Source organism: Indicator indicator, chromosome 7 (assembly GCF_027791375.1).
Source record: "Indicator indicator isolate 239-I01 chromosome 7, UM_Iind_1.1, whole genome shotgun sequence".
NCBI classification, from domain to species: Eukaryota; Metazoa; Chordata; class Aves; order Piciformes; family Indicatoridae; genus Indicator; species Indicator indicator.
In genome coordinates, this window is record NC_072016.1 from 12,923,849 (window position 1) to 12,951,774 (window position 27,926).

Here is a 27,926-nt window from a genome sequence, read left to right on the forward strand (position 1 = left end):
CTCAGACAGCACAGTTCCCATGCACTCACACAAGCTGCTTGCTCCTGCCTGCCCACCCTTCTTCCTCCCCAGAACAGATGGCAGCCAGCATTGTGGGGCTCAGGAGCATTGCACGATTGTGAGGAACACAGCCACAGGGTGAGCAGTGGAGGCTGCAGAGCTGGCCAGCCTCCCAAGGTCCCTGACAGTCCCAGCAGGAACAAGGCAGGGGGTGCAGTCTCCTGCCTGCTACCTCACGTGTACTCTGTCTTCCGGATGTAACTGGAGGGCACATAGCCCTGTTTCCCATGTGCCTCGGCCAGCCACCACTCCCGGTTGCCTGTGATGTCCTCAAACTGCAGGATCCTGAGTCTTTGGTTAGCTGACACACTCAGCTCATTGGTGTTTCGGCCTTTGAAGGTGTAGAGAGCATAGTATATCTGCCAGACAGAAGGAGAGGACAGTTTCAGTTGGGTGCTCATGGATCACAAGCTTGCTGTTATACTGCATAGCAGGTGTGGGTTTTTTTGCTCCTCCTCTCAAAAAGTGAGAGCTCCAGCCTCATTGTGGTCTTTCCCAGAGCTGCTCTCACCTACGCACCCCCCATTTGCAGCCTAGTTCTTTGCCTCTGCACCTCTGCTGCTGGAAGAAAATGTCTTACCTTCTACCACAGCCCTGTAGGACAAAGCAGCCTCCACCTCCCACCCTTCCCTAGTCACTGCCCAGAGCAGAAGAATTCAAGTGAGGATGTCAGTCCTAGACATCTCTCAGCCCCACTGAGGAGGCTGAGGGCTCACCTGGTTACCCTCAGACTCGCTGCTCTCCAGCCCAGAGTCTCTATCCTCCACTGAGGGTGCAGGCCTGAGATGTGCTTTGGTGGGGTGCCCACTGCAGCCCAGCTTGGGGCGACTGTAGCGATGCTGAGATGTCGCTGTACCAGCCTCCAGCGAGGCTGTCCTGTCACCAGAGCCAAGCTGGAGCACAGAGGAGGAGTCTGTCTCTGAAGGGGCTTGTGAAGCCTGGTACGGGTGTTCCAGGGAGGCAGAGTCCTGCAGGGGTTTCTGAGTGAAGGTGACAGTCCCCACACTGGGGCTGAAGGTCAGTGCGGTGTTGCTCTGGGGAGAGGAGCTGCTGTGCTCTGACTCGTTGGAAGAGTGGCTGCCCACAGAGACATCTGACTGGCTGTGGCGTTGGTTGTAGGGCTTCAGAAAGGAGCTGTACACAAAGCCCTTGGTTACTGTGGAGAGGAAGAAGTGAGCTCAGGTTGGTGCAGAGAGGGAGCAGAGGAGGGGACTCACAAGCAGGCACCAAGGGCAGGGAGCAGTCACTTACCCCCATTGTCTATGAGCCAGCGATTCTGGCTGCCCATGGGGTCTTTCTTTTTGATGACACCCACAATGTCTCCTTCCAGCAGGGAAACATCCAGGTCTTGGGCAGCATTGAAATTGCGGTCTGCCTGGAAGAGACTGTCTGGGGGATAGCGGACCAGGAGGGCAGCTCGGACCTCATCTGATTGCAGGAGGTAGGTAGGCTGAGGAAGAATAAGGCAGTCATGACTGTCTGTCCTGGACTCTACAAGCCTTGACATGCCTCGGTATAGACATGGCACTTGATCTGGACTCCCCACCCACGTTTGTCTGCGTAAAAGGCCAGACGGAACTCACCAAGCCAAGAAGGGGCTGCCGCCGGGCAGACTGACGCTCCACACTCTTCCTTTCAAAGGACTTCTTGGGAGCTCCCTGGGACTCTGGGAAGAAGGTGAAGGCCTGGAGCTGCTGCAGGACTCGACTGTGCTCATCCTGGAAGATGGCAATGAGGTTCCCCTCCCTGCTGGACACCTTCAGCAACTAGAACCAGAGCAGGATGATAGCTGGAAAGAGAGCTACAAGCAGAGACCACACTAGCTCCGAGGCCAAGCAGGGCTCCGAGTTCTGAGACTTTAATCAGTTCCAGATTTGCAGTCCTCTCTGGACTCAGCTCTGAGAGGTCCTCACACTCATGATTTGAGATTCTCTAAGGCAAATGTTCTCCTGCCCACTGCACCAGGAGCAGCCAGAGCCTTCACCGTCTCTAAGCATAACTGCATCATGACTCTGCAATCCCTACCCTGACAGCACCCTACAGGAGCCCTCCCTGAGGCACTTGGGGCCTGAAACTATAGCAGCAGTTTCCCTTGCAATGGGACAAGTCCCAGAGAGGCTGCAGGACAAGCCCTCTGCAGGTATTATTGCTGCACTGAGTGCTGGCTGTGCTCCAGGAACCCACCGACAAGAGAGGTCTCAGCTCCTCCAGGGCCAGTCGCACAAAGTCACAGTGTGCCTCAGCATAGCCCCGCAAGCAGCTGGCAAACAGCTCCTTGGCGAAGCGCAGAAACTTGGGCAGCTCGTCCAGTAGCTGTGCATTGAGGGCCTCGTAGTTGTTGCGGGCTGACTGGAGCTCTTCCAGTGTCCGCTTGTCCTTCAGCTTCTCCGCTCGCTCTGTGCAGTTGTGGAAGTCAAGGAGCTTGTCAAAGCGCTTCTGCACCAGCTTGTGGGGCCCTGCAAACATGCTGAGCAGCTGGTTCAGGGGCGAGCTCACCAGCCGCTCCGTCCGCTCTTTCTGGTGGGCAGAGATGCAGAGAATAGGTGAGACAAGGTGCCTTCTCCCACCATGCAGTGAACACCAGCAGCTCACCCTCCAGCACACAACCTTCCCAGAACAGCACAGGGTCTGCCTGATGACACCCACCAAAGCTCCAGAGGTCCCTTCCAACAGGAATTGTACTATAACCTTACATAACTGTACCAGTGTGGGCGATGCTATGGGAAGTATTTGAACCACTCACAGAGAGCTGTAGTGTTTCAGGTAGGGCTGAAAAAAGGCATTACCTAACAGGCATGCTCAATGTACATCAGAAGCTCTCAGGAGAGAAGAGCCAAACAGGAGTGCTTACACCTCTGTCAGGCTGTGTTATCCTCCCAGCAGCTTCCCAGAGGTTGCCCCAGAGGAGTGCCCCAGCACACAAGGGCACAGCCTCACTCACAAAGTTGGAGAAGAGCTGGTCGCTGATGAGCCGATTCACTTTCTGGAACTGGTCCAAGTCCCCACTGCCCTTCTCTGTGCACAGGTCCCACATGCTCCCTGCTGCCAGCGCCTTCATGCAAGCTGACTCCTGCACCAGGGACACAGTCAGCACAGCCATGTTTGCTGCCCAGCAGAAGAGGCCTCCGAAGGCAACTAAGACCCTCAGAGAACAGACCCCTGCTGGCAGTGTTGAAGGCAGGAGCACTGGCCAGGGGCACTGCAGGTATGCACCATGGAGGCAGGAGGGGCAGTGTGTGATGAGACCCACAGGGCAGGCATCACATTCAAACTGACTCACCCGGACATGCTGCAGGTAGAGAGAAAGGTCCCGGATGAAGGACTTTATTAGCCGCTCCTGCATCCGGAAATTTTTCTCTGTCTCTTCAAAGGCTTCATCCTTCAGCTGTGAGAAAAAATGTCTCAAGGGAGGCAGTGCAGGACTCCAGCACCTCCCAGGTGTGAGATACAGGGCCTCCTGTCCACATGCTGGACAGCAAAGGTGGGTAGTTCAGACTGTAAACTCACCCTGCCTGGATCAGAGCTACTCATGGGGGAAGGGGTGTGGAGGGAACAGCAGATACCACCACAGGCACCACAGGGTGTAAGGACACCGGGCAGCTGATCCACACTACCTGGGGCGCAAAGCCTGTGAGGTGCTTGAGATGACTGCTCACACGATTGGATTTCTTGATGATAGAGTGGAAGTTGAGCTTGGAGATCTTCTCCATGAGGCTATCCTCATCCCCTTTCCGGTACTTTAACACTAAAAAGATTGATGTAGAAATCAGAACCTTTGTCAGCACAATGCCCCTGTCTTACAGTGTCTCATCAACGATCTCATTGCTGGCTCTCCCCTTCTCTAAGCCTCTGCAGTCCCAAGCACATCATGTATCATACATCATATCCTAACACACATCATCTTGACATCCAGCACTGTGCTACCTGTAATCCCCTAACTTGGTTCTTGATATGCCCTACAGTTTGCAGTTTGTAGACCCACCATTCAAACTCTTCCACAGAACTATGCATAGCATTAGCCTAACACAACATAGGAGGTGGTGTAGAACAATCACTGGACATACATGAAGTATTTAGTTTGCTTCCTGAGAAAATGTAAGTAATCTTTTCAGGCAGCCTGTGTCATATCAGCTTCAGTGGGGCTACATGGAAAGAGTAAAGTGTAAGAATTGCAAGAGTCAGGGGCTTCTAAGAGAAAACAGGGAGGGTGGCCAACAGGTCAAAGGAAATTTTCCCCTCTCTTTAGTCTCAAGGAAGCTGCAGTTGGACACTGTTAGCAGTTTTGGAGCCTCCATACGAAGAGAGATGTAGGATAATGAGAGCTCCTGACCCACAAGAGCTCAGGCTCCATGAGGAGAGCTGGGGAAGCCAGGTGGGCTTCGCCTGGCTGGCAGGAGGTAGGGGGGGATCTGCTCACAGTTGGCAGCTACTTGAAGGGTAGCTACAAAGGTGGTGAAGCCAAACTCCTCACAGCAGTTCCAGACAATACAAGGAGAGACAACAGTCACACCTGGCACCTTGGGAGCTTCAAGGTAGATCAGGGAGCACAGCTTCACTGTGAAGGTGGTACAGCCCTGGCAGGGCAGACAGGCTGTGAAACCTCCATCCTTAGGGGTCAGTGAGAATTGGCTGGAGATTCCCTCAAGCTGATGGCTTATCAGAAACAATGTTTGAGACAATTCTGCTCCAAGTATAAGGCTGGACAGAAGACCCCAAAGAAGAAGTCTGGCAGCTAGCACCTCCACGATTCTGTTTTGTCTACAGATACACCTTCAATCTTAGTCTCCAAATCTCAGTACAGCAAAGACTGCCCTAGCAGATTAATTCCCTGCGTGTTTAAAATGGCATTTAACTTTAGCTATATATTCTTTAGTCTTATCAGTGTTTTTGTTTACATTTAATAGATGTGGTCAGCAGTTACACACATTTCAGCTCAAGTCAGAGGTATACTGTGTGAAGTACTGCATTTTAAAAAACCAAGCAGGAGATACTTCTCTTGCACTGCCCTTCTCTGAGGGCACAGCCCTTGTGAGCAGGTTCTCTCCACCACTGTGGTTGCCAGCTAAGACTCAGGAGCCAACAGGTGCAAACCTCAACACACCCACTCCAGTCTCTCTCTCCCCAGCACTCCCCAGCCACTCACCCAGGTCCTTCCGGCGCTTGTATTCGTTGATGTTGACATTGATTTCTTTAACTGCGAGGACAGCAGCGGTGAGCGGTGCCTTGTCAGGGTGAGCCTCGGGAGTGGCGCTCAGCAGCTCCATCAGCAGCAGCGGGTACCGCATCACCCTCTGCACTGGCTTGATGAGGAAGGAGCCCAGGTTAATGTAGTTTGTGCAGCCCCTAGGAATTGGAACAAAAAAGAGGCATCAGGTTTCAGTCCAGCTCTGCCACAGAAATTCTGCACCCTTCAACTAACTCCAACTAGACCCAGAGTATCGATGCCTCTAAACCCGCTCTACTTCTAAGTCATATCATCCTCACCCCCAAACTCACCACACCACTGAACCCTCAGTGATCTCAAATCATCCCCAGATTCCAAACCTCACTTACTCAAGGTGACTCTTTCCAGACATAATCCTCTCCATCACCACACCAACCATATAAAATCCCACAGGAACAGCCACATACTTGGTAGAGTGCCACTTACCTGAGACTGTCCCATCCTGCCCAGACCTGAGCCCCACTGTGGGACAGAGTGTGTTCATGACCACAACTGGCACAGGGCTTGCCTGGCTTCTTGGGACTGATGGCTCCCAAAACCTGTTTCCTGCCCAAGACCTCTCTTCACCTCATCACCTGCCTGCATTGTCTGCCTGCACAGCCTACCCACCAGCTCTGTTATAGTTGTGCCTCAGACACCCTGCTCCTCCCAGGTGTGCCTCTACAAGGCATTGTTAGGGCTCCCCGACATGCACGCAGCTAGTGGTAGGATGTTAGTTACAAGGGAGCAGCTGGGCCAGGGCAGATGGATGAGCAGAGACTAACAGGAAGAATGCACTTACCACTCACTGTACAGGCTCCTGCCGACCCACAGAGTGCCAAAAAGCAAAGAAAAGCAACGGGTTACTGGGGTGGCAGGTGTGCAATCCCACAGCCAGTGCCCTCGTGCCATCCTGCAGTAATGCTGCCAGGGCAGTGGGCAGCCTTGTCCCTCCCAAGCAGCAGCTGGCTCTGCTGGATGCCAGGGCATTAAGCTCCACAAGTTTTTGACCTGGCAGTTGCTGAGCCAGTGAATGAAGCTCCTTTCCTTATCAGCTGTGGTGAACCAGGGCTTGAGGAAAACTATCCCTCAGTCCAGAACATGTCCCCTTTTCTGGGCCTTGGTGACTTCTGCTCAGTTTAAAGGGGCCTACAGGTGTCCCTAAAGGGGCCTACTTGTGTGCTGAGGCAGAGGATGTTGAGCCTGATCAACCATGCAGTGACACAGCCAGCCCCTCTCAAGTCACCACTTGAACTGTCCAAGCACTGCTGGCATAGGGGTGGCAATGAGAGTGGTGAGACCCTGGAATGGGTTGCCCAGGGAGGTGGTTGAGGCCCCACCCCTGGAGGTGTTTAAGGCCAGGCTGGATGAGGCTCTGGCCAGCCTGATCTAGTGTGAGGTGTCCCTGCCCATGGCAGGGAGGTTGGAACTAGATGATCCTTGTGGTCCCTTCCAACCCTGACTGATTCTATGATTCTATGTTGGAGACTGATCCCCTCCAATCCCAGCCTGGTAGCTGACACAGCCAAAGGCTCCAACCTGAGACTATCCAGCAGCTCCAGAAGTAGTTTCTGCATCTTCTCATCCTTCTCATAGGCTTCCAGCAATGCGATGGCCTCGTCATGGTTCTGGCAATACACCCTGTAGACACTCTCCAGCTCTGCACGCTGTGCCAGGAACACTGGCCCTGCAGACAGCAGCAAAGCAGGGATTCAGTGTCTCCTCCTCCCCAGCTGCCTCCAATGATGCTGGCACGTCTCACAGCAAGAGGACCAGTGTGCCCATTCTACACACGCAGCTCAAGTAGTGCTACTAGAGCACCCAGGATGCTACCTTATCACCCACTACCACAGAGCTCAATTAAGCCAGGTCTCCCGGGGGTGAGAAGCATCACCGGAACCACACAGAGAGCAAAGGCACAGGCTGCCCAAGGCCTGAGTGGCAAAAGCTGGCAGTGCAGGAGTGTGGAGTGGGCAAGGGGCCATGGAGGGTCACAGGCACAGCATAACAATCCACAGTACAACACAGATCTGCTTGGCTTTGCTGTTGGACTGATGAGCAGCAACAGAGAACAGTGGGGAGGAAGCCCAGCCTCACGGATCCTCTCCCACCATTTAAACTGTTCAGCCTCAGCACCAAAGCCCATGCCAGCCTGCTGAGAAACGTTTACAGCAGAATTCATACCAATGGCATCTGACGCCTCCAAAGTGGACAGCAGCTGCTTGGAGAAGCTAATTACCATGTGGATGTTTCCAAAAAGAGCCTCAAAGTCTACGTTCTGCATCTGGGGAATAGGAAGAAAGATGTCCTGTATGGTGTAACATGTCCCAGTGAAACCAAACAGCCCCGTCTTGCCCTCCTGCAACTCATCACTCCCCAGCTTCAGAGCAGTGACCTAGTGTGACCTCCCATTACACTGACTTCTGTATTCACTCCCTCATTCCTCAGGGCACTGAAACTCTCACTCCTTATGTGCTCTATCACAGTGTCCTCTTCTTCGCCAGCAATTCCATCCCTGCCTCTATTCACCTGTTACTCTCTCTCTTATCCCACCAACTCTGTCCCCATGTCAAGACCCCATCTTTTCTTTCTCCTGACAATGAATTTAACTTACAAATCAACTGAAGAAGAGTATTTCCTGCCCTAGGAAATGAATTTGTGATAGTTGTTGCTAGGTCTCTTGCTCTCTGCAATAGTGAGAGCTTAGCAGGATCCCAAAACAGATGGGCTATTGCTATGAGTGCAAGGAGCAGTGAGAACCATCCTGCTGAATTTTCTCCATGGGTTCCTGTGCTGCTGCCTGACCACCTCCAAGAACAAAGCAGACTCAGTATTCTTGCTCCATCTTACCTGTGCTGCACCACAGCCTGTCCCCCTACCTGTGCCTGCTGCAGTGGCACCATGATCCTCTCCACACACATCTCCAGGTCTCTGATATAATCCCGCTCTGTCTGGAGCAGTTCCTCAATAATCTTGGACCTCTTCTCCAGCATCCTTTGCTCTGGGCTCTCAGTGGCAGCTGAGGAAGTCTCCAGGGATGGTATCTGGGAGGACAGGAGAGTCATCTCTGCAAGGCAAACAAGCAAGATCAGCATTCTCCTGCTAGGATGCAAGGGCAGGAGACAAACCAGTAGCTGAATGCAACCTGAAATCTGGCAAACAGGACTACTGGATAGCAGGCCTGTCCATGCAAGGACCTTTCTGACGAGGCTATCCTCTTCAGGGCAGCTTCAGGGCATGAGGGAGTCCCAGTCTGCTCCCACAGCCTACCCTTGCAGCACCAGTAATGCTGCAATGTCCGGACAATCGAGGCAGCAAGCACAAAGCACTACAAACCCGCTCCAGATCGACCCCACTGATGCCGGCCGTGTCCAGACCCCTCTCCTAGCCCGGGTTCCAAACTCTGCTGCTCCAGGAAGCTCGACAAAGCAGGGCAGACGGCAGGGGAGCCGCACTCCACTCCTCGCCCTCTTCCCAGACGGGCAATGGCAACCGCTCCCTCTCCTCAGGCTGGGAACAGGATCTCCATTCTCCGGCCTCGGGACATTTCCATCTGAATGGCCGAAAAGGCCTCGGGCACTGACAATGGGGCAGCCGGCGGCAAAGCCTGGAGCTGGATTAGCGCAAGCTGCGCCGGGAAGGCCGGGCCGGCGGCGACTTTCGCCGGGAGGCAGGGGCAGGGGCCCAGAGCTCCAGCAAGGCGGAGGCCTGGGGTGTGACGGATGCGCTCCGTGGGCGGCCACCCTGCCATGGCGGCAGCCATGGGGCAGAGAGAACCCCAGACTCCCAGCACTGGCCAGGAACCTGCTTCGAGCCCAGGGCGCCGTCCCGTCCCTGCAGCAGCCCTCCGGCACGGTGCCGGTGCACAGGGCACAACGCAGCCCGGCTGCCCTGCGGCAGGGCGTGCGGGCAGCTGGCCAGCCCCGTCTTGCCTGTCCCAGGCCACGGCAGATCCTTTGCCTCCTGGTTTTGCTTCCCACCTGCGGCTCCCAGGCTGACCCAGCCCCCCACAGTTTTCATAGCGACATCTTATCCCCCCAGCAGATTCCTGGGCCCCAACCACTCTCTATCCCAACAGCTTGCTCTGTCTGCTTTTAAACCATGTGCTCTCTGGGCAAAAACACAGCAACGGCACCCTGCCCTACGCCCCCACGGCGTCACCAGATTCAGCAGTGTCCCTGTCCCGCACTTCACTGGAACACTCCTCTGGGGCAGGGTCTGCCCCAAAAGCACTGAAGTCTCCCTCATTTTGTGGCAGCTGGCACCTTTGCAAACGGGACCTCTGAGTGCCGTGCAGCACTCCAGGCTGTCTCAGGTACCTGGCTTAAGCCAGTTACTGATTTGACAAAGGCTTGTCCACTCCAGCTGTCTCCCAGCTGCTTGTTCTCAATGGGATTTTATTAGAGCTGTGGACGTGCCCCAGCTCAGACATTTGTAACAGTATTTTTGCAGGACAGGCACTTCCACCCCCCTGAACTGTTTACAAACTTAGGCAACAGCAGCTGAGCCTGGAGTAGACAACCCTGTTAGGGCTTCTGCTCTAAGAGCAGGCTCAGCTGGACTCACCAGAACACACATCAGGGCTTGGGACTTACCCTGGTATCCCAACACCCTCTGTGCACAGCCCGAAGAGCCACCCCTCCTGCTCTCTGCTCACAGCCACCTCTACCCAGGGGCTGGCCACCTGCCCTCCACCCCCAGCCCTACCCTGCTGGGTGATGGCACTAACCAGCAGCAGCATTCAACACGAGATGGGAAATTGCTGCTTCTGCCTAAGCACCCTGCTTGCTGCTTTGCTAGGTTGGGATTTCTGAATTGAAATGACCCAAGAAAGAAACGAAATTAAATGAAAGGTGGCTGAAATGAGACACTGACTTGGCCCATAACTAGCTGAAACCACACCAGCTCGTTGCAAAGGAGCAGTGGCAAACAGAAGCCAGCAGCATCAGCATCAAACTGCAACTTCTCACAGCTACCTGGGCTGAGGATAAACCACTGTGCCTCTTGCAGAAAAGTAACTTCCAAAATGAGTCCCAGACCTATCTCCTGATGTTGGAGTTGCTGCCCTGCCCTGAAACTGAGCCTAGAGAGAGCCAAAAGGGCCAGCTCCACAGAGGAGGATTTAGTGGCACAACCAACACAACCATCTAGTGAACTAAGCCTGCTCAGTGAACTAAGTGGGCTTCACTGATTCCTACTGGCAAGTATCCTTAAAAATACCCCCATTACAGCCACTCTGCATAAGGGAAAAGGTTGTTTGGAGTTGACTCCTCACCAGTAAGTCCCCAATGATGAACTTTAGAGAGTCTGCAGAGAGGGCCTGTGAGCAACTGCTGGTTGTAACGTTTGCTTTTCCACAGCATCTGCAAAGCTTCAGTAGCAGACCAGACCTTTCTGTGCAAGGTTCTCTACAAACACAGGAGGGGACATCCTGTCCAAGACACAGCGCTTGAGCCTGAATAGGACACGAGACAGAAAAATGTACAGGAGGGACAAAGAAACACCAAGATAATACACTCAGCAGGTCTCTGAAGTGCAAAGTGTTAAGGTAGTAATAATAATAAAAAAGAGTTATTTTAAAGAAGGTAGTTTTTGTTATTTTTTAAAGGAATAGCATTTGTTTTGCAGGAAAGCAATCTCAACTTGGAAGGCAACCTGGAAGAAGCAGGAAGGTGTTAATTGTAAATGCAAACAGATGTGTGAAACTGAGGTGAGGTGGGTGGGTGAGCTGATACCAGCATGGGGTGGTCAGGGAAGAATCTTGAAAATGAAGACCAGCCAGACCAACACCCAGAAACGATCCACACAGCAGCATTTGGGAAGACAATGGAAAAGATTACACGTGCCTTCAAAGAATAGGATTTTGCATTTATCCCCAGGCAAAATACTACCAGATGAAGCTTTGCACAGGATGTCTCAGGAGTTCAGTGCCCCACCAAACAACCTTGCTGTGGGCTCAGCTTTAGCTGCAGCTAAACTGCAGTCACACAATGTGTCTGGCACCAGCTCACTAAAACGGAGCCAGTGATGGCAGTGCCACCAGCAGCTCCCCACGCTCTACCAAGCAAACCCTGGGCAAGTAAATCTAGGTCAGGTCCTTTCAGAGAGTGTCCTGCGGCGAGGCTTTGACTGACTCATGAGACTGTCAGCTTCATGCAAGTCTCAAATCCTCACCTGCAGAAAGGAAATGAAAACCTTCCTTGCACAGATGTTAAGCCCATTGTACTCATCACCTCAGCTTGCTTGACATGCCACAATGCTGGCCACTAGTTCTACCCACTTACACTGTATCAGTGTTCATGTCATTTTGAAAACGTACACACATTAATTCTGCTCTGCCCTTCTTGCCCTTTCTATTTCAAGATCTGTTTAAAAACAAGACTGTGCTGCAGCCAAGTCTCTTAGGACTCTTTGCTGTTTATCACTAGTCCTCCTTCAGCAATTAACTCGAAAGTCATCCTGCCTCTTTCCAAACACACTTCAAAACATTCAAATACACAATTTGTTTTTAATATTTGTGTAATACTTAGGGTTTGTTTCTGACACATTAAAAAACTCTCACTTCTTGTATTTCACATCATCTTTGCTGAGTGCTATCAGTTTCTTTTTTCCTGTTTGTCACATGTTCTTGTGTAGATTAATAGCAGTTTTCTCTAAATGAGGCTTATTAAGCATTTCACTTAAACCCATCCATTTCACAGCTGTGGGTTTTGGTCATCTAGTAAATGCTTTTGAAACAGATCTCCATTTTTCTTCACAGATTTTCTATTTAAATATTACCTTTCAGTTTGAGTCCTCACATCCATTAGCTCTGGAAGCATTGTACACCACAGCTGAAAAGGGCTCTGCAAGAATGTGACTGTTTTTTCTAATGATGCCACCGAATTCTGATCCGGTGACAAATTCTTGTTTTATCCATGACATGGATGCCAAATGGGCATTCAGAAATTCACTTAAAAAAAACAGTGTTCTCAATCACAATTTTCAGAGACTCAAAATTTGTTATCACATTGGTTGCATGAGCTCTGCAATCTGCCTCTCTAAATTCAAACCTCAAACAAAGTAGGTTTTTTCTATCCCCTTTAGTGCATTTGTGACAAGTCCATGGCTCCTCAGATTGGTTTGGTCTGCAACAGCCTCTCAGGAGCACCTGCTTGTGAGCTGTGCTAGTTCTCCTGGTTGATGCACAGGAGATTCAACATCAACTTGTAACCCAGCCCCTGGCAGCAAAGTGTCAACTCCTACCTCTACCCTTCTTGTGGATGCTACAATTTAATATTGCAATCACACGGACTGCACTTGGAATACTACTTCCACCTATTTGCTTCCAATTGACAAAAGCTTCTAATTACCCAGTCTCCTAGCAGGAGCATGCATGCAATTAGAGGTTTTCTCTCTGCCCTAGTCTGGAAGCAGAGTTGACCCATGAAGACCAGATCCAACAGAATGTGTGCCCGTCATGCATGGACTGGGGGGCTCACAGAAAGGGCTGCATCACCCCCCAGTTCCTCCTCATTGGAGCTCACCTGCCAGTATCCCCTGTGGCACGGTGCAGCCTCACAAGGCACCCAGGCTGCTGATCCAGTCCAAAGAGGGATGTGCTGCTTGTCAGTGCTGAGGACAACCCCTTGCACTGGCTCAGTAAGCAGCAATCTCGACAGGAGCTGCTCCCACCCATGAGGCAAGCCCAACCCCAGCTCAGCAGTCAAGCAGTGACTCAGGGTAAAACAAACCAGCTGCAAATATCTGAAGTATGTGGATGCCAGGAGGGGAGGAGCCACTGGCTACCATGACAAGAAACTAGGGCAGAGAGTAACAAATCTGAGTGAAAGGCTAAACTTCAGGAGGAGGAGCAGGATCTGGCTAGGGTGAAACTCTTGCTCTGGACATTGGTAATAAGCCTGTAACAGAATATATCTGCTGCTTCAAAAGCAACCGGCTGCATATATTCAGTGTCTCACTGCTCCTTAGCAGAAAGCAGATACTGCAGCAGAGAGGTGCAATGGTAAAAGAGGACTTCAGTCAACAGAAGTGAACTCAGCCACTGGCCTTGGCTGAATCCTGAGACTGAGGAGCAGGAGATAAATCCAGACAAACCACAAAATGAACTGAACAGGAGCAGACTGGGGACACTTCTCGAGGGCCACTGCAATGGCTTGACATTTCAGAGAGGTCTCATACAGAGCCTGCTTGGTGGGGATGTCTCTATGCCAGGTAAAATGAAAGCCATTGTTCCAACACAGCCTTGTTCCAGCACATTCAGTGTGAACATGGGAGGGCCCCAACCCGTGACACAGAAAAAAATGAAGTAACATGAAGTCTGCAAAGAGCTATCATTCCAAAGCTGAAGCATCAACTAAAGTGACTGGGATGACAAAAGAAACCCTTTCAATGATGCAATCCCACAAGTAAGCAGAGAATGTAAAATTCTTGATAAATTTGGAAAAAAAGGCAGAATTATGTAATAAATGTTTTGTTTCTTTCCATCTAAAAAGCAGAAATAAGACTTTGCTAGCTGGCACTTCAAAAACTCATTGCCAGTGGAGAACATCCAGAGAAGAATTCCTAATCAGGTTCTCCAGGGACTGTGTTTGAGTTGATCCTATATAACATTGTTAAAGCAAATGGAAAATCACTGCTGCCATGTAGAAACTGAACATTGATTCAACAGGACCATAAATGAAGATGAGGCAAATGAGTCACTGAGTGACCCAAGGTATTCTGAGTAAGACTGAACTATTCAAATCAAGTAGGTTTAATGCAGACAAATGCATTACTGTATTAATGGGGACAAGAAATGCAGCCACATGCAGGGCTGTATGCTGGGGTGTAATCATTCGTCCAAAACTCAGCAGGAATTCCTTGCACACTGGAAAAACAAACACTGAAAGGTCTTCCTCTGAGTCTTTGCTAGGAGTATTTTAAGACTATTCACTACAAAGAACTGAAGATTGAAAAATTACTTAATTACAGTACCTGCCTTGAGAAGAAAATACCATCAACTAAAAAGCTTTTATTTAGTAGAAGAAAGGTTTGGGTTCAGGGCTGAAATGCAACAAATTAGCATGCAAAACGTGTAAGAGTGATGGTGACTAAGCAGCAAAGCTATGACAGGCGGGTTCTCCTTCTGTTGACGTGGCAGGCAGACACATCTGCCAGAAGAGATGCTCTAACCAAGTAGTTGTCACTGGGCTGCACCAGAAAGAAAGTAATAACCAGAAAGAGCAATCTGGGAGAGAAGTACACAGCATCAGAAAAGATGCCTGGAACACACACACAGAGGGGAAAATAGAACCAGCTTTTTCCTACCAGCTGGGCGTCAAGGGTGTCTGTTGCCAAGTGTGGTGTGGGAGGGCTTCTGGGGAGGGTCCCAGATATTGGTGAAGTATAACACTGAAGAGGTGCTGGTTCTGGTGAGGTCTTACATTGAGGCAGCTATGGCAACAAAGCAAGTTTTTCAAGGAGGGCTGTTACTGGTGCAGTGCTGTGCCCCGGGAGTAACATAACAGGGTATTGCAACCAGAAGTTTGCCTCAGCATGGACAGAGTTACAAAACACACGGAGCCTTTCTCCTCCCCTTTCTACTGTGGGGCACTGACTGATGGTGAGAGCATCCTACCCTGCACCTTCTACAGCTGCTCTCCGACCCCTGAGCTTGCCACAGTGAGGAAAAATACCCCCACACCCTCCCTGCATGGGTGTATGCAGCATTGCATTTAATATCAGAGGAGTAAAGGTTCTCACCCAGCACTGCAATCTGTCCCCTCAACTCTTGTAAAGCTGGCCAGGCCAGCAACGTGCCAGCCTCCTAAGGCTATTTTATAGGCTGCTTCCCTCCCAGTTCTACTCCTGGCTCCTCCTAGCTTCCCTGATGCCCTTTGGACATCTGGGCACTGCTAAGCCTCTCCTTTCCCTTGCCCTGGGGACACAGCTGAGCAAAGTCCCACCCTACCAGGGCAGCTAGAAAGCACAGAAATGCAACTGGCAGAGCCTGCTTAATCAAATGCTTAACAGAGGTCGGATTTCACACTTTTTAAGATGACAGGCAGCCACAGCCTCCAGTTCTGCCACCTCTCTGGCTGCTGCACTGTGGTGCTGTTTTTCTCTATGCTCCTTCAAGGAGAGTCCACACAGTGGTGCTCAGGACAGAGGCTGGCAGAAAACGTGCAGGAGCAAACAGGTTTTCAGACACACAGCTGCCCAACAGGGAGGCCAGTCCATTCAGAAAGGCTCTTTCAGTCCCTCTAAACCAGACCCTATGACCTTGCTGTCCCTTCCCTGACACACAATAATTCTTACAACATGCCAAGCCCCACATAGCTGTCTGCAGCTGATTCTGTCCCAGCCACAGCATCAATGGGATGATTCTACCCATGCCAAGACATCCTGCGCCCTTCAGCTTTGGTATCTCTCCAGCTCCAGATTGCCAGCTGATGTGACTGGAGACCCAAGGATAGCTTAGGGACCGAGGACACAGGGCATGCAACTGCTGTAGCACAGTCAAGGGACCATTGTGCTGTCAAGGGGCTGGCGATGAAGGAGGTACCACTCCCATCTGTGACAGTCCCTCGAAGCATGGGTGCTCTGGTGTCCAGCCCATGTGTTAATCACACAACTACAAGTACTTGCCCTCCACGTGTTATCTCACTGCTACAAGAACTTCCCCAATTTTCTGCTTCATGCTGCCTGCAAACAGCTGCCATACTCAGCCTCCCTGGGGTCAGGAATATCAGAATCTGTTCATGATGGGTTATGAAAGTAAAATAGGCAGTGGGAATAACCCCAACACCTCACTCTTTCCCCTAAAGAAATCTCTCTAGAGCCCTGAGAGAGCAGACAAATCAGGGCCACAGGTTTTTGGGTGTACCCAAAACACTCAGGGCCATGGAAGAATGATCAAAAGGACAGCAGTGAGTCACAGGTCTGTGCTGCCTGGGCTTCCTTCCCACCTGGGCCTCTATGAAATGAGGTAAGAACCCTTGCAAGACATGTAGGTGACTGTACAGACGGGTAACAATGATGATGCCCACTTCAGCAAGCCTCAGGGGTTTCCCACAACAGCCTGGCTGTACTGGCCACCTGCCTGTGCAAGTCCTGGTGCTGCCCTGGTGCCAGGGCAGAGTGAAGGCACACCCAAGGCAAGTGTCCAGCATTTCCCCACGTACCTTGCTTCTCCTTCCTGGTCTGCACAAACTCTGAGTGTCGCAAGGCGCTGGGAGCCGTCCGTCTGTAGAAGCTGTTTCGCTGCAGCCCAGAGCCCACTCTGTTTGCTTCGTCAGCCTCCTGCTCCCAGACCTGGCTCCAGTCCGGCCGGCCTGTGCGTACCCTCGAGCACTCTGCTTGGTCCCTGCTCCTGGCTGGATTCCTAGGCCCTGGGGCTGTTCCTTCCAGCTCCCCATAGCCATCATAATCCATGTCCTGCATCCTGGATTTTGTATAGCAGGTGTCTGAACCCAGGCTTGCTCTACCATCTCCTGAGGACCAAACTGCAAATTCAGGAGCTTCCCAACCTCTGTCCAGACTGCTGCGGTCCATAATATGGTCTCTGGGCTGCCTGTGCTGCTTAAAGTCTTCTTGGTCCTTGAGACTTATATACTGTATTTCCTGCTCTCTACATGCCCCAGAGCCTCCATCCTCTCTATACCACTTTTCCCCTTTGCTATATACTTGATTGCTTCCATCCTCTCTATACTGCCTTCTCCCCTCCCTATACTCCCCAGCGCCCTTCTCCTGCCTATACCGCCTTTCCTTTTCTCCGTATCTTTCATCCTCACTGTAGTACCTAGGATCTCTGTCTTCCTGATACTGCCTTCTCCCTTCCCTATAGTCTCCAGGGCCTCTATCCTCTCCATATTGCCTTCCCCCCTCCCTGTATGGTCCAGGTACTCTGTCCTCTCTGTACCGCCCTTCTCTTATCTCAGCAGTGCAGTCTCTGTATTGAACATTCCCCTTCTCACACCTTCTATAGTTTCTACCCCCTGCATCCCAGCTTTTGCCTTCCCAAGCACGGTCTGCTCTCCTCCAGTCCACATACTGGGTATCTCCTTTCCAAAACCCTCCAGAGTCTCCATTCATGCTCTGTTGGTCCACACAGCTGCACTCTCCTCTTCTTCTGTAAGTGTCCCAGTTGTGGTCTGCCCCGGGGCAGCCAGGGTGCTGCCTCCTTGCCTTGGGTCTGTCACCGCAGCGAGCCTCACCGTGCAGCACAGAGACCCCAGCCACGTCCTCTCTCCGCACGGCACAACAGTCCTCATATTCCCAGCCCAGAAGCTGCAGGCCCTGCCTCCGATCCTCCACACCATGCTTCCTCCCAGGATAACTGCACATAGTCCTGCCGGGGTGCAGTGCAAGCACTGACTCCCTTTGCTACTTGCTCCCTGAGCATGAGCCCAGGGCTGGGCTGATGCCGTTTCTCCGCTCCAGTGCTTCTGTCCCAAGTGGAATGCAGGTGGTGTTTCCTGAAACCAGCCAGCAAGGGTAGGAAGAGGCACTGGCCCAATCACTGCCAGCTCCAGTCTCCTCCACCTGCTGCCCAAAGTAATCAGTAACCAGCCCCGAGGAGGGAGGCCCGGGCTGGGCAGGCTCTCACTGCCCAAACCGGCTCTGCAGCTTTGCCAAAGCCTCTCCGAGGAATCTCAGAGACAGGCAAAAGGAGAGCACTGGGGCTTGTGGAGGCCCTGCCCTAAGATCCACATCCTCAGGGAACAGAAAAAGATGGTGTGAGACTGTGGGAAGCCACAAACCAGAATTGGGATACTAGATCTCCTTCCACTCCCTTCACTCTCCTGCTGTTGTGGAGGCTAAACAACATGGTCTAGCAGAGGCTGGGCTCTACTCCTGGGGGAAACAGAAGCCTTCAGGCTGCCCCTTGCTCAAACCTGATGCTGAATCTGTCTGTCTCCTATCCCTCATCCACAGATCCTGGGAAGAGCTGAGATGTGCAGCATGACAGAAAACTTCTGAGTGGTGCCTACATAGCGTCATGCAGCCACAGCTGCCCGGTTCCCTACTTCAGGGAAAATGGCTGGTGCCCCACTGATAGGAACAGGCTTCAAGGGTCTATGTGGGTTATGGAGTCCAGTGCCAACACATAATATGTTTCCAGAAGGCTACAGAAACATGCACTCCAGTAACACCTCACTGCAGGGCGCAATGTACTCCCCAGCCTTCCATGCCAAATGCAGAAGTTCCTGTAAGAAATCAAGAGATGACCAAAACACGCCCTAGAGAGACACCAGCAGGGTTGGTGAATGTCATCCATGTCTCAGTTTCTTCTAACACTCATTAGGTATGTACAGCCAATGTTCCCACCCGGTAGAAGATAGAAGTAAAACCAAGGGACCCTCCTACTCCAACTGCAGGAGAGCAAGCATTAATCCTGCCAAAGCCTGGTGATCAGCAATCCACCAGTCTGCACTCAAGATGTGCCAAAGAAGCAACCTACAGATTTTAAACGTATCTTTTAGAAGAACACATACTTTCTCCTCTTCCTTTGACTCCCCAAAAGACATACCAAGGGGCTGGGTTCCCCCTAGATGACTCCAGTCTTGTTTGCTGGTCAATGCTTAGGGCAAGTTTTACTTTCTTTCATGTGCCTCCATGTGCCCCAACAGCAGCAAGGCAGAGGCCATACCTGAGGCATGGTGCAAACTCATTTTATCACAGTGTCACAGTACATTAGAGGTTGAAAGGGACCTCAAGAGATCATCAGGTCCAACCCCCCTGCCAGAGCAGGATCACTTAGGGTAGTCTGCACAGGAACGCATCCAGGTGGGTTTGGAAAGCCTCCAGAGGAGGAGACTCCACAACCCCCCTGGGCAGCCTGTTCCAGTGCTCCATCACCCTCACTATAAAGAAGTTTCTCCTCATGTTGAGGAGGAAATCTTCTATGTTCAAGCTTGAACCCATTGTTTCTTGTCTTGTTAGTGTGCACCACTGAAAGAGATTGGCCCCCTCCACTTTTGCTGAGTCGATGCAGCTCCACATCACTGATCCGGCCCATTCTACTCAAGCTGAACTAGCAAGCCTGAGAGATTTGTGTATTGGAGTATTGTGTCCAGTTCTGGGCCCCTCACTACAGAAGGGACATTGAGGTTCTGGAGCATGTTCAGAGAAGGGCAACAAGGCTGGTGAAGGGCCTGGAGCACATGGCCTACGAGGAGTGTCTGAGGGAGTCTGGAGGAGGCTGAGGGGAGATCTCATCGCTCTCTACAACTACCTGAAGGGATGTTGGAGTGAGGAGGGGGCAGCCTGTTCTCCTTGGTGGCAAGCGACAGGACTAGAGGAAATGGTTTCAAGCTGCACCAGGGCAGGTTCAGGCTGGATGCTAGGACATAATTCTTCACAGAGGGGGTTATCAAACATTGGAATGGTCTGCCCAGGGCAGTGGTGGAATCACCGTCCCTTGAGGTGTTTAAGCAGCATGTGGACCTGGCACTGAGGGACATGGTTTAGTATTGACCTTTCAGTGCTGGATCAAAGGTTGGACTGGATGATCTTTAAGGTCTCTTCCAACTGGATGTTTTCTGTGATTCTCTCTGGCCAAACTCAGATGTAGCAGGAGGGATGCAACAGAGCTTAGGCAGGGCACATCTTTACCAAAGAATCAGAGAGGCTACTTATAATCCTCAGATCTCTTGAAGTGGTAAAAAGTCCCCTAGGATTGCCAAGGGTATACATTGATGGATAGGATGTCTCAGGATAGTATGTTAGCTCCTGCCTAAAACTTCCACTTCCAGTACCCAACAGGGCACAGGCTCTGTAGGATTTGTCATCTGTCACAAAAGCACTGTGACAGTAGGAGACATTTCCCAGCAAGACCCATTCCAACAGAAAATTTTCCTTGAGATCCAGTCCAGATGTTCCTCTTCCTACCTTCAAGTTATTTCATCTAGCCCCAAGTACTCCAAGCCTCTTTCCTCTTGTATGCTACTGATATGGAGGCTGTTTGTCACCTTGTTTCACTGATGCTCCTGTATCAGCCTTCATTCCCATGTGCTCTGCATCACACATGATCCTGCAGCAAAGTGCCTAGGCTCCCCAGCACTGTTAACAAGTGGGAGGCTGGAGGCAATGAAGTCAGAGTGAGTAATCCCCAGGCAGGAGCTGGCATTTCACTCCACCTCCCGCATGCAGTGCCCACATTTCCTGCACATTGTGGGTTTTGGTTAACAGAACTGCAGTGTCAGAGCTCCTGGGAGAAGCTAGGGAAGAGACTGTGGGAGATACACGTGGTCCTGTCTTTCCAGTTTGTCTACTGTAATATCAAGTGTAACATAATTAACAGTACTGACCTTTTAATGTCATCTTTGGGTTTTGGAGCCCAAATGTGCTGATACGAACAGGGCAAATTTCTCCTCACTGAGTAATTTTTCTGGGCTGCAAGGACAGAAGCAATCTTTTTGGCTACAGACATGCTGCAATGTAAAGTTCTTTGTTGCTGTTACTGACAGTGCAGCATCATTTTTCTGTCCTGAAATTCTGGACTTCATGGATGGCAGAAGCACAGGGGCAGGCTTTGCTTCTTGCCCACTAACCTTCCCCACTACCAGGTCAGGTTCAGTGTCCTTCTGTACATCCCCTATGATTTGAGTGACAAGTCCCCAGAGGTCTATATCACCACCAGAGAAGAAACTGCAGAAAACCAAATGCCCTAACAGGCTGAGGGCAGTCCCACCACAGACATCAACTCACACCTCAAATGCAGGACCACCAGCAAAACCACTTGAAGCTGCTGCTCTACAGTTAAGAGGGAATGGGGCATGGAAGTTGAACCTGCAGCAGCTGTGTTTTCACTCATGAGTAAAGACACACTGGGAACGGATCAGATGAGGGCTCTGGATGATGAGGCTGGAAGAGGAGACAGGAGAGTTGGAATGAAAATGGGGTGGAGAAGGCCAGGGCTGAGGGATATCCAGAGAATGACACTGTTGTTCTCCAAAACAAATCATGATGATTTGTACTGCAACAACACTTATAGAACAACCAGAATCAGGAATTAGAGAAGGATATAAAAGACTGGCTCCAACAGTGCCTTGTATGCAGCAGTGGTCAGCTGTCCCCCTAAAGCACCCCCATCTCATACCACTGCAGACTCACCTCTCAGCTCCTGCAGCTCCACACTGAGGCTCTCGATGTTGGAGTCACAGAAATCAAGGTTTTCCAGGGTCTCTGCTTTCACCAGCTCATCCTGCTGCTCCTCCAGCATCAGGCTTAGCTCAGCGCGAGTCTTGCTGTAAGCCTCCAGGTCTCGCTCCACCTCTCCAATCCTTGTCAGCAGGATGGAACAGGGGGAAGCTGATCCTGCCTGTGTCAAGTCCTCATGTCCCTCCTCCACCCGCTGCTCCTGGGTGCTGGGCTGAAGCTGGGCAGGGGCCACATTTTTCCGCTGGTTGCTTGATGGAGGCCGAGGCGCGGGCCGGGAGGGCTTGACTGAGAAGGACAGAGACCTGCCTTTGGGCACCCGACCACCCAGCGTGTGCAGAGGGGTTGTCACAAGGCTGCTGGGCCGAGGAGGGGGTGGCCTCAGGGCCTTTCTCCTCTCTGGCTGCTTGGTGTGGGGCGTACACTCAGGAGACCCACGGACAATGTCCTTCTCAGAGCTGTAGTCCAGGATAGAGAAGTGGCGGGAGATCTTGTCCTGCTCGGCGCCTGTGCTTGACAGACTCTTCTCAAACTCTGCCAGCTGCTCTGTCAGTTTGGAGTCAAGGTCTGTGCAGCCTTCCCCCTGTGGTGCGTGTGGGCAACATTCCCCCCAGCTCCCAGACCACGTATCTAGGCCCACTTGGGCACCTCCCAGGCTGGAGGAACAAGATTTGGACTTCTCCTGTTGACTGTCCACCCAACTGTCAAGGTCCTGGGTGCTGCTCTGGCTCTCCTGGGGCTTGGATGCTGCCCAAGTGTTAGGAGGAGAAATTGCCTGGCTCCTGCAAGGATGTGGGGGGGAGTGGGGAGCCTGTAGGGGCACAGTGGCACTGTCTCCATCATGCTCATGAGTTTCTGAGTTTCCTGGAGAGGCTGAAATAGTCCCACCAAGCTTTAATTCAGCTGCTTGGTCAGGACTGTTGCCCTGCTGGATAGGCAGCTGAGCTGAGTGGAAAAGACCATTGACTGTCTCTGTGTGGTCAGAGGGGAGGGAGTCCACTGTGCCTTTGGGATGTGACCCTTGATGGCCTGTGCTGGGAAAGGTCTGATGATGACTCAAGTCAGTGCCAAGAGGACCCTCTGACCTCCCTGCCTTGTGAGACGATATGGTGTCAGGCTCAGGGTCTCCAGCTGAGCCATCCTTCGTTTCCTTGCTGTCTTTCCCTATAAAAGGAAGAGCTTCGGAGCAGGTGCTTTTCAGGTCCTGATGGATGGTCACTCCATGGTTGCTCCCACCTTGGGGATCCCCAGCACCTGTCTTTTCCTTGCAAGCCTCAGAGGCTTCCAGCCTCACAAATCTGTGTGGAAAGATGCCACGTTTCCCTCTCAGCTCTCCCTCCAGCCATCCATCCTCCAGAATGCCTATGATCCGAATTCTGTCACCCACATCAAAATCCAGTTCCTTGGACTCCAGGGCTTGGAACTGATAAAGGGCAATACCATAAGTGCTCCCTGGCTCCTCCCCCTCGTTGGAGGGCATCTTCACTGTCCCATTGGTGTCCCAAGTCCCTGTGGGCTCTGAATCCACTGAGGTTTCTGATGCTTGCAGAGGAGTAAGCAATTCCACGAAACCCTCTGGAAAGATGCCCCTGCGGCCTCTGAGCTCACCTTCGAACCAGCCAGGCTCTGGGACACCAATGATGTTGATCACATCTCCTTCCCTGAAGTCCAGTTCCTCCTCCAGCTGAGCAGATAGGTCCATCAGGGCCCTGGCCTGGCCCAGTGAGTAGGCAGGTACCTCCAGGAGAGCACTCTGGGACAGCTGACGGCTCCGAGCTGAAAGGCACAGCTCCCGCACACATGATGAGGGGAAAAAGCCCTTGGAACCCCAGCTGCTTCGGCCCTGGAGCCAGCTGGAGGCCAGGGACCCCCCCAGGATCACCAGGTCTCCTGCAGGAAATGACACATCAGTTCAAAACTGCCCTCATGATTGCTTCCCATCTCTTATTCCTGTCTCCCTGTGTCCTTGCTGCCTGTGGATAAGGTCTGGCACTGTGCACAGAGTACAGTGCATGCTCAAGATGGGGAAGGGAAGGGAAGGGAAGGGAAGGGAAGGGAAGGGAAGGGAAGGGAAGGGAAGGGAAGGGAAGGGAAGGGAAGGGAAGGGAAGGGAAGGGAAGGGAAGGGAAGGGAGGGGAAGGGAAGGAAGGGGAGGGAAGGGGAGGGGAGGGGAGGGGAAGGAAAGGGAAGGGAAGGGAGGGGAGGGGAGGGGAGGGGAGGGGAGGGGAGGGGAGAGGAGAGGAGAGGAGAGGAGAGGAGAGGAGAGGAGAGGAGAGGAGAGGAGAGGAGAGGAGAGGAGAGGAGAGGAGAGGAGAGGAGAGGAGAGGAGAGGAGAGGAGAGGAGAGGAGAGGAGAGGAGAGGAGAGGAGAGGAGAGGAGAGGAGAGGAGAGGAGAGGAGAGGAGAGGAGAGGAGAGGAGAGGAGAGGAGAGGAGAGGAGAGGAGAGGAGAGGAGAGGAGAGGAGAGGAGAGGAGAGGAGAGGAGAGGAGAGGAGAGGAGAGGAGAGGAGAGGAGAGGAGAGGAGAGGAGAGGAGAGGAGAGGAGAGGAGAGGAGAGGAGAGAGGAGAGGAAGTGCCTCTTGCACACACAGTTTTGGCTGCAAAGCCTCGAAGGCGCAGCAAAGCTCTGATTTGTCCCACAGATGCAAGTGTAAGATATGGTTGCTGGAAAGCTGTTGAAAGGCAGCTGTTAGTTTAATATGATCAGGTGACTCAAATTTTTGGAATTTGGAGTAATGATAGGTCATGAGAAACTGGTATTGGAGTGGGAGAAGCCCAAAGGTCTGAGGTGGATTTGACATGACCCATGTCACTGGGTACTGGGAAATTCCCTGTCTCTCTTGCTAGTCTAGGCATGATGCTGTGACTAGGTTCACACTTCTGGAGTAAACAGTGAGGGCTATGGGATGCAAAGCAGAGGAAGGGAATGAAGATTACCTCTCTGCAATGACAAGCTTCCTGGTTCTTGAGATGTGAAGTCACTGGTACAAACAAACAATTTTTCTCCCTGCTTCAAAGGAGGAATATCCACAGATTCCACAAAGCTGCTAGGAAACTGTCCTAAAATGAGAAGCAGTTGTCAGCAATGAGTCTTTCCTGCAGCCCGTCACCACTCCCTCCACCCTCCATCCGGATTTTGGGATCTATTAGCCTCTTTTCAAAGGAAAATAGCCAGCTACCCAGGGTGCTTCAATAGCACAGTGGAATCAGTTTGGGAGTCAGGAATTCCTGAGGTTTTAAATGCTTAAGAACTAACAGAGAACAAAAAGCTTTGTACCCTCAGCTCACTCCAGGCAACCAGCAGACTGTGTTCATTACTGGGTCTATGCCACCATCATGGAGTTCCTGAGGAGACATATTAGGTTTTCTCTACTTTCATTGCTTGCTTTGCAACTCAGAGCCATGGTGAGGACTCAGAGCGTTGGATCATGAGACCAGTGTCTTGTGACTGGGCACATCTACCTGGTGCTCCTCACTTTGTAAGTCTTGACCACTGTGTGGCCTTAGTATGGAAGTCAGGCTGCCACACTTGAGATGGCCACGTGCATTTTCAATTCCCTACAACATTAGCTTAGAAAAATGGGCAGAAAACTACAACAGCTGTTCCAGGGGAGAGGAATGCAAGTGATTTTGAGTTAAATACTGATGTCATTTACTTGGACCTGAGCAAAGCCTTTGACACTGTCACATATCACATCCTGGTTTCCAAACTGGTGAAACATGGGCTTGATGGGTGGACCACTAGATGGATAAAGAACTGGCTTGATGGCCGCACCCAAAGAGTGGCTGTCAATGGCTCCATGTCCCAGTGGAGGCCAGTGACAAGCGGAGTCCCTCAGGGATCAGTCCTGGGACCAGTCTTGTTCAACATCTTTGTTGGTGACATGGACAGTGGCATTGAGTGCACCCTCAGCAAGTTTGCTGATGACACCAAGCTGTGTGGTGCAGCAGACATGCTGGAGGGAAGGAATCCATCCAGAGGGACCTGGACAGGCTGGAGAGGTGGGCACAAGCCAACCTCATGAGGTTCAACAAGCCCAAGTGCAGGGTCCTGCATCTGGGTTGAGGCAATCCCAGGCACAAATACAGGCTGGGCAGTGACTGGCTGGAAAGCAGCCCTGAGGAGAGGGACTTGGGGGTGCTGGTGGAGGAGAAGCTCAACATGAGCTGTCAATGTGCACTTGCAGCCCAGAAAGCCAACCAGATCCTAGGCTGCATCAAGAGAAGTGTGGCCAGCAGGTCGAGGGAGGTGATTCTCCCCCTCTACTCAGCTCTGGTGAGACCCCACCTGGAGTACTGCATCCAGTTCTGGAGCCCCTATTACAAGAGGGATCTGGACATGCTGGAACATGTCCAGAGGAGGGCCACCAGGATGATCAGAGGGCTGGAGCACCTCTCCTGTGAGGACAGACTGAGAGAGTTGGGGCTGTTCAGTCTGGAGGAGAGAAGGCTCTGAGGAGACCTTATTGCAGCCTTCCAGTACCTGAAGGGAGCCTACAACAAAGCTGGGGAGGGACTTTTTAGGCTATCAGGTAGTGATAGGACTAGGGGGAATGGAACAAAGCTGGAAGGGGGTAGATTCAGACTGGACGTGAGGAAGAAGTTCTTCACCCTGAGAGTGGTGAGAGCCTGGAATGGGTTGTCCAGGGAGGTGGTTGGGGCCCCATCCCTGGAGGTGTTTAAGGCCAGGCTGGATGAGGCTCTGGCCAGCCTGATCTAGTGTGAGGTGTCCCTGCCCATGGCAGGGGGGTTGGAACTGGCTGATCCTTGTGGTCCCTTCCAACCCTGACTGATTCTATGATTCTAAAGGTCATTAAAAACCATTTGGTTTGACTTCAGCATGTTTCTTTATCTTTGAGCTATGATACATATCTGTTTATTACTCCTTAATATCTTCATCTCTTGAGAACAAGAGGCTGGGAGACAAAACTCTGGTGAAGTAGATGGTGATTTCTGTGGAAGTAATCTGTGCCCAGTGACTTTAGCAGCAGCAGCAGGATGAGGCATGTGCTCATTTGATGTGCTCATTTATCAGCTACATGAAGCATGGGAAAGAAGTCTTCTCCACCTTTGCTCCTGTCCATCTTTGTTTTAGCCAGGAGATAGCCTGTGGTTGCTAGCAGACTCCAGACTGCTGCTGCATCAGCAGCCCCATCTCCACAGCTAGGAATGAAATTCCAGTCCCACCCCCATGCAAGTCAGGCTTATGCTTTGAAGTGGCCTGGTTTTCATCTCCCTGAGAGCTCAGACATCCTCTCAGTACTAAGATGAGAAAGGGCTGCTTCAACAGGGACTACGAGACTCTAAGTGTTTCACTAAGAGAATTTTGCTGCTTCAGAAGGTTCTCACATCCCTTCAAAAGTTTAAGCAACTTGCACACTACTTCAGAAACCCAGATACTGCTGCCAGCTTGTGCAGGAAAATGCTTTAAAGCGGAAGGGAGGAAGTGGGGCTGAGTCAGAGGGCTTGGAGGAGCACATGGATTCTGTTGCTGCATCTCCCACTGATTTGACCTGACGAGGTCATTTGGTTGTGGATGCATTTCCACTCTCAGTGCATCTGTTTCCTCTCTCCCTTTCCACTGCCACAGCAGGTCAGTGCATAAGCTAGCCAGGAAATGGGCTGTCCCACCACAGAGGATGGAACATCTAGTATCATGAGGCTCTCATCAAATCAAGAGCTGACACTCCACTAATCTTTCTCAAGAAACAAATGAGCTGTCTGAATAGCTGACACAAAGCTGGCAAGACAGCAGTGGCAGAGAACCTGCATTCTCAGTTCCAAGCAAAATCCCTTGAAAGATTTATTAAAACCTATCTGATCCTGCACAGTGCTAGCCAAGGGAGGTGTGCTCAGAAGGTGGATGGTTAGCTGGCTCATTTACAGATACCTGCTTGCCTGCAGGCACGTCCAGCTCTTACCAGATCTTACCTGTGACACCTTCCTTCTTGCCAAAAAGCCAGAACTCATCCACTACAGCCAGCACCTCAATGACATCTCCCACGAAGAGGGGCAGCTCCTCAGAAACGCTGGGACAGAAATCAAAGACTGCTCGTACCACTGAGCCTGTCTCCATTGTGTGGGGTTTGAAGGCAGATCAGTACCTAAGGCTGAGACACAGCAGGAACTTTGTTAGCAGCCAGAAACATTTGAAATCATCATATAAACTCTTCCTGAGTGCAAGAGGCAAAAACAGTGCAAGAAGGTCCTGTCCTGAGCTCCCTGAAAACCCCTGCCATGTGAACCATGCCACAAGAGCCTCTATGTTCTAACCTACCTTGTCCAGCCCCTCTGGCTACCTCTGTGGGGACACATGTTTGTGCTGCAATGAGGGGAGAAGCAGCAAGAAAACTGGAAGTGAATTCCTGTCGGGAAGGAAGCAAGAGGAGGAAGCTCAGCACTTCCCTGATGTGCAGGGCAGGGCCCTGAGCCCTCTAAAGGCTTGCAGAGTCCCGCTGGGTGTGCTCTGGTGCGATAGGCACGGGCATCTACTGCTCAGGGCCACAGGAATTGCATGCTGG

At 51.7% G+C, this 27,926-nt stretch overlaps 1 protein-coding gene across 1 annotated transcript; it reads right to left on the reverse strand.

Moving 5' to 3' along the window:
• Window positions 1-233: 233 nt before the first annotated feature.
• On the reverse strand, window positions 234-27,496 carry DNMBP (dynamin binding protein). The gene is made up of 16 exons (XM_054382305.1): window positions 27,337-27,496; window positions 24,343-24,465; window positions 21,362-23,296; window positions 8,143-8,330; window positions 7,448-7,547; window positions 6,803-6,950; window positions 6,066-6,083; window positions 5,204-5,403; window positions 3,675-3,805; window positions 3,341-3,445; window positions 3,002-3,130; window positions 2,245-2,577; window positions 1,644-1,826; window positions 1,312-1,510; window positions 777-1,216; window positions 234-419 (listed from the first exon to the last, which is right to left on the reverse strand). The coding sequence occupies exons 1-16, from the start codon at window positions 27,479-27,481 to the stop codon at window positions 234-236; spliced, it is 4,563 nt and encodes a 1,520-aa protein (XP_054238280.1). The 5' UTR covers window positions 27,482-27,496.
• Window positions 27,497-27,926: the final 430 nt, after the last annotated feature.

Coding starts and splice junctions, on each gene's coding strand:
- DNMBP (XM_054382305.1), bottom strand. CDS start 27,481: ATGGAGACAGGCTCAGTGGTACGAGCAGTCTTTGATTTCTGTCCCAGC. Junction 6,951..7,447: donor GGAGGCGTCAGATGCCATTG/GTATGAATTCTG, acceptor TGCTGTCTGCAG/GGCCAGTGTTCCTGGCACAG. Junction 2,578..3,001: donor ACCAGCTCTTCTCCAACTTT/GTGAGTGAGGCT, acceptor TCTGCCCACCAG/AAAGAGCGGACGGAGCGGCT.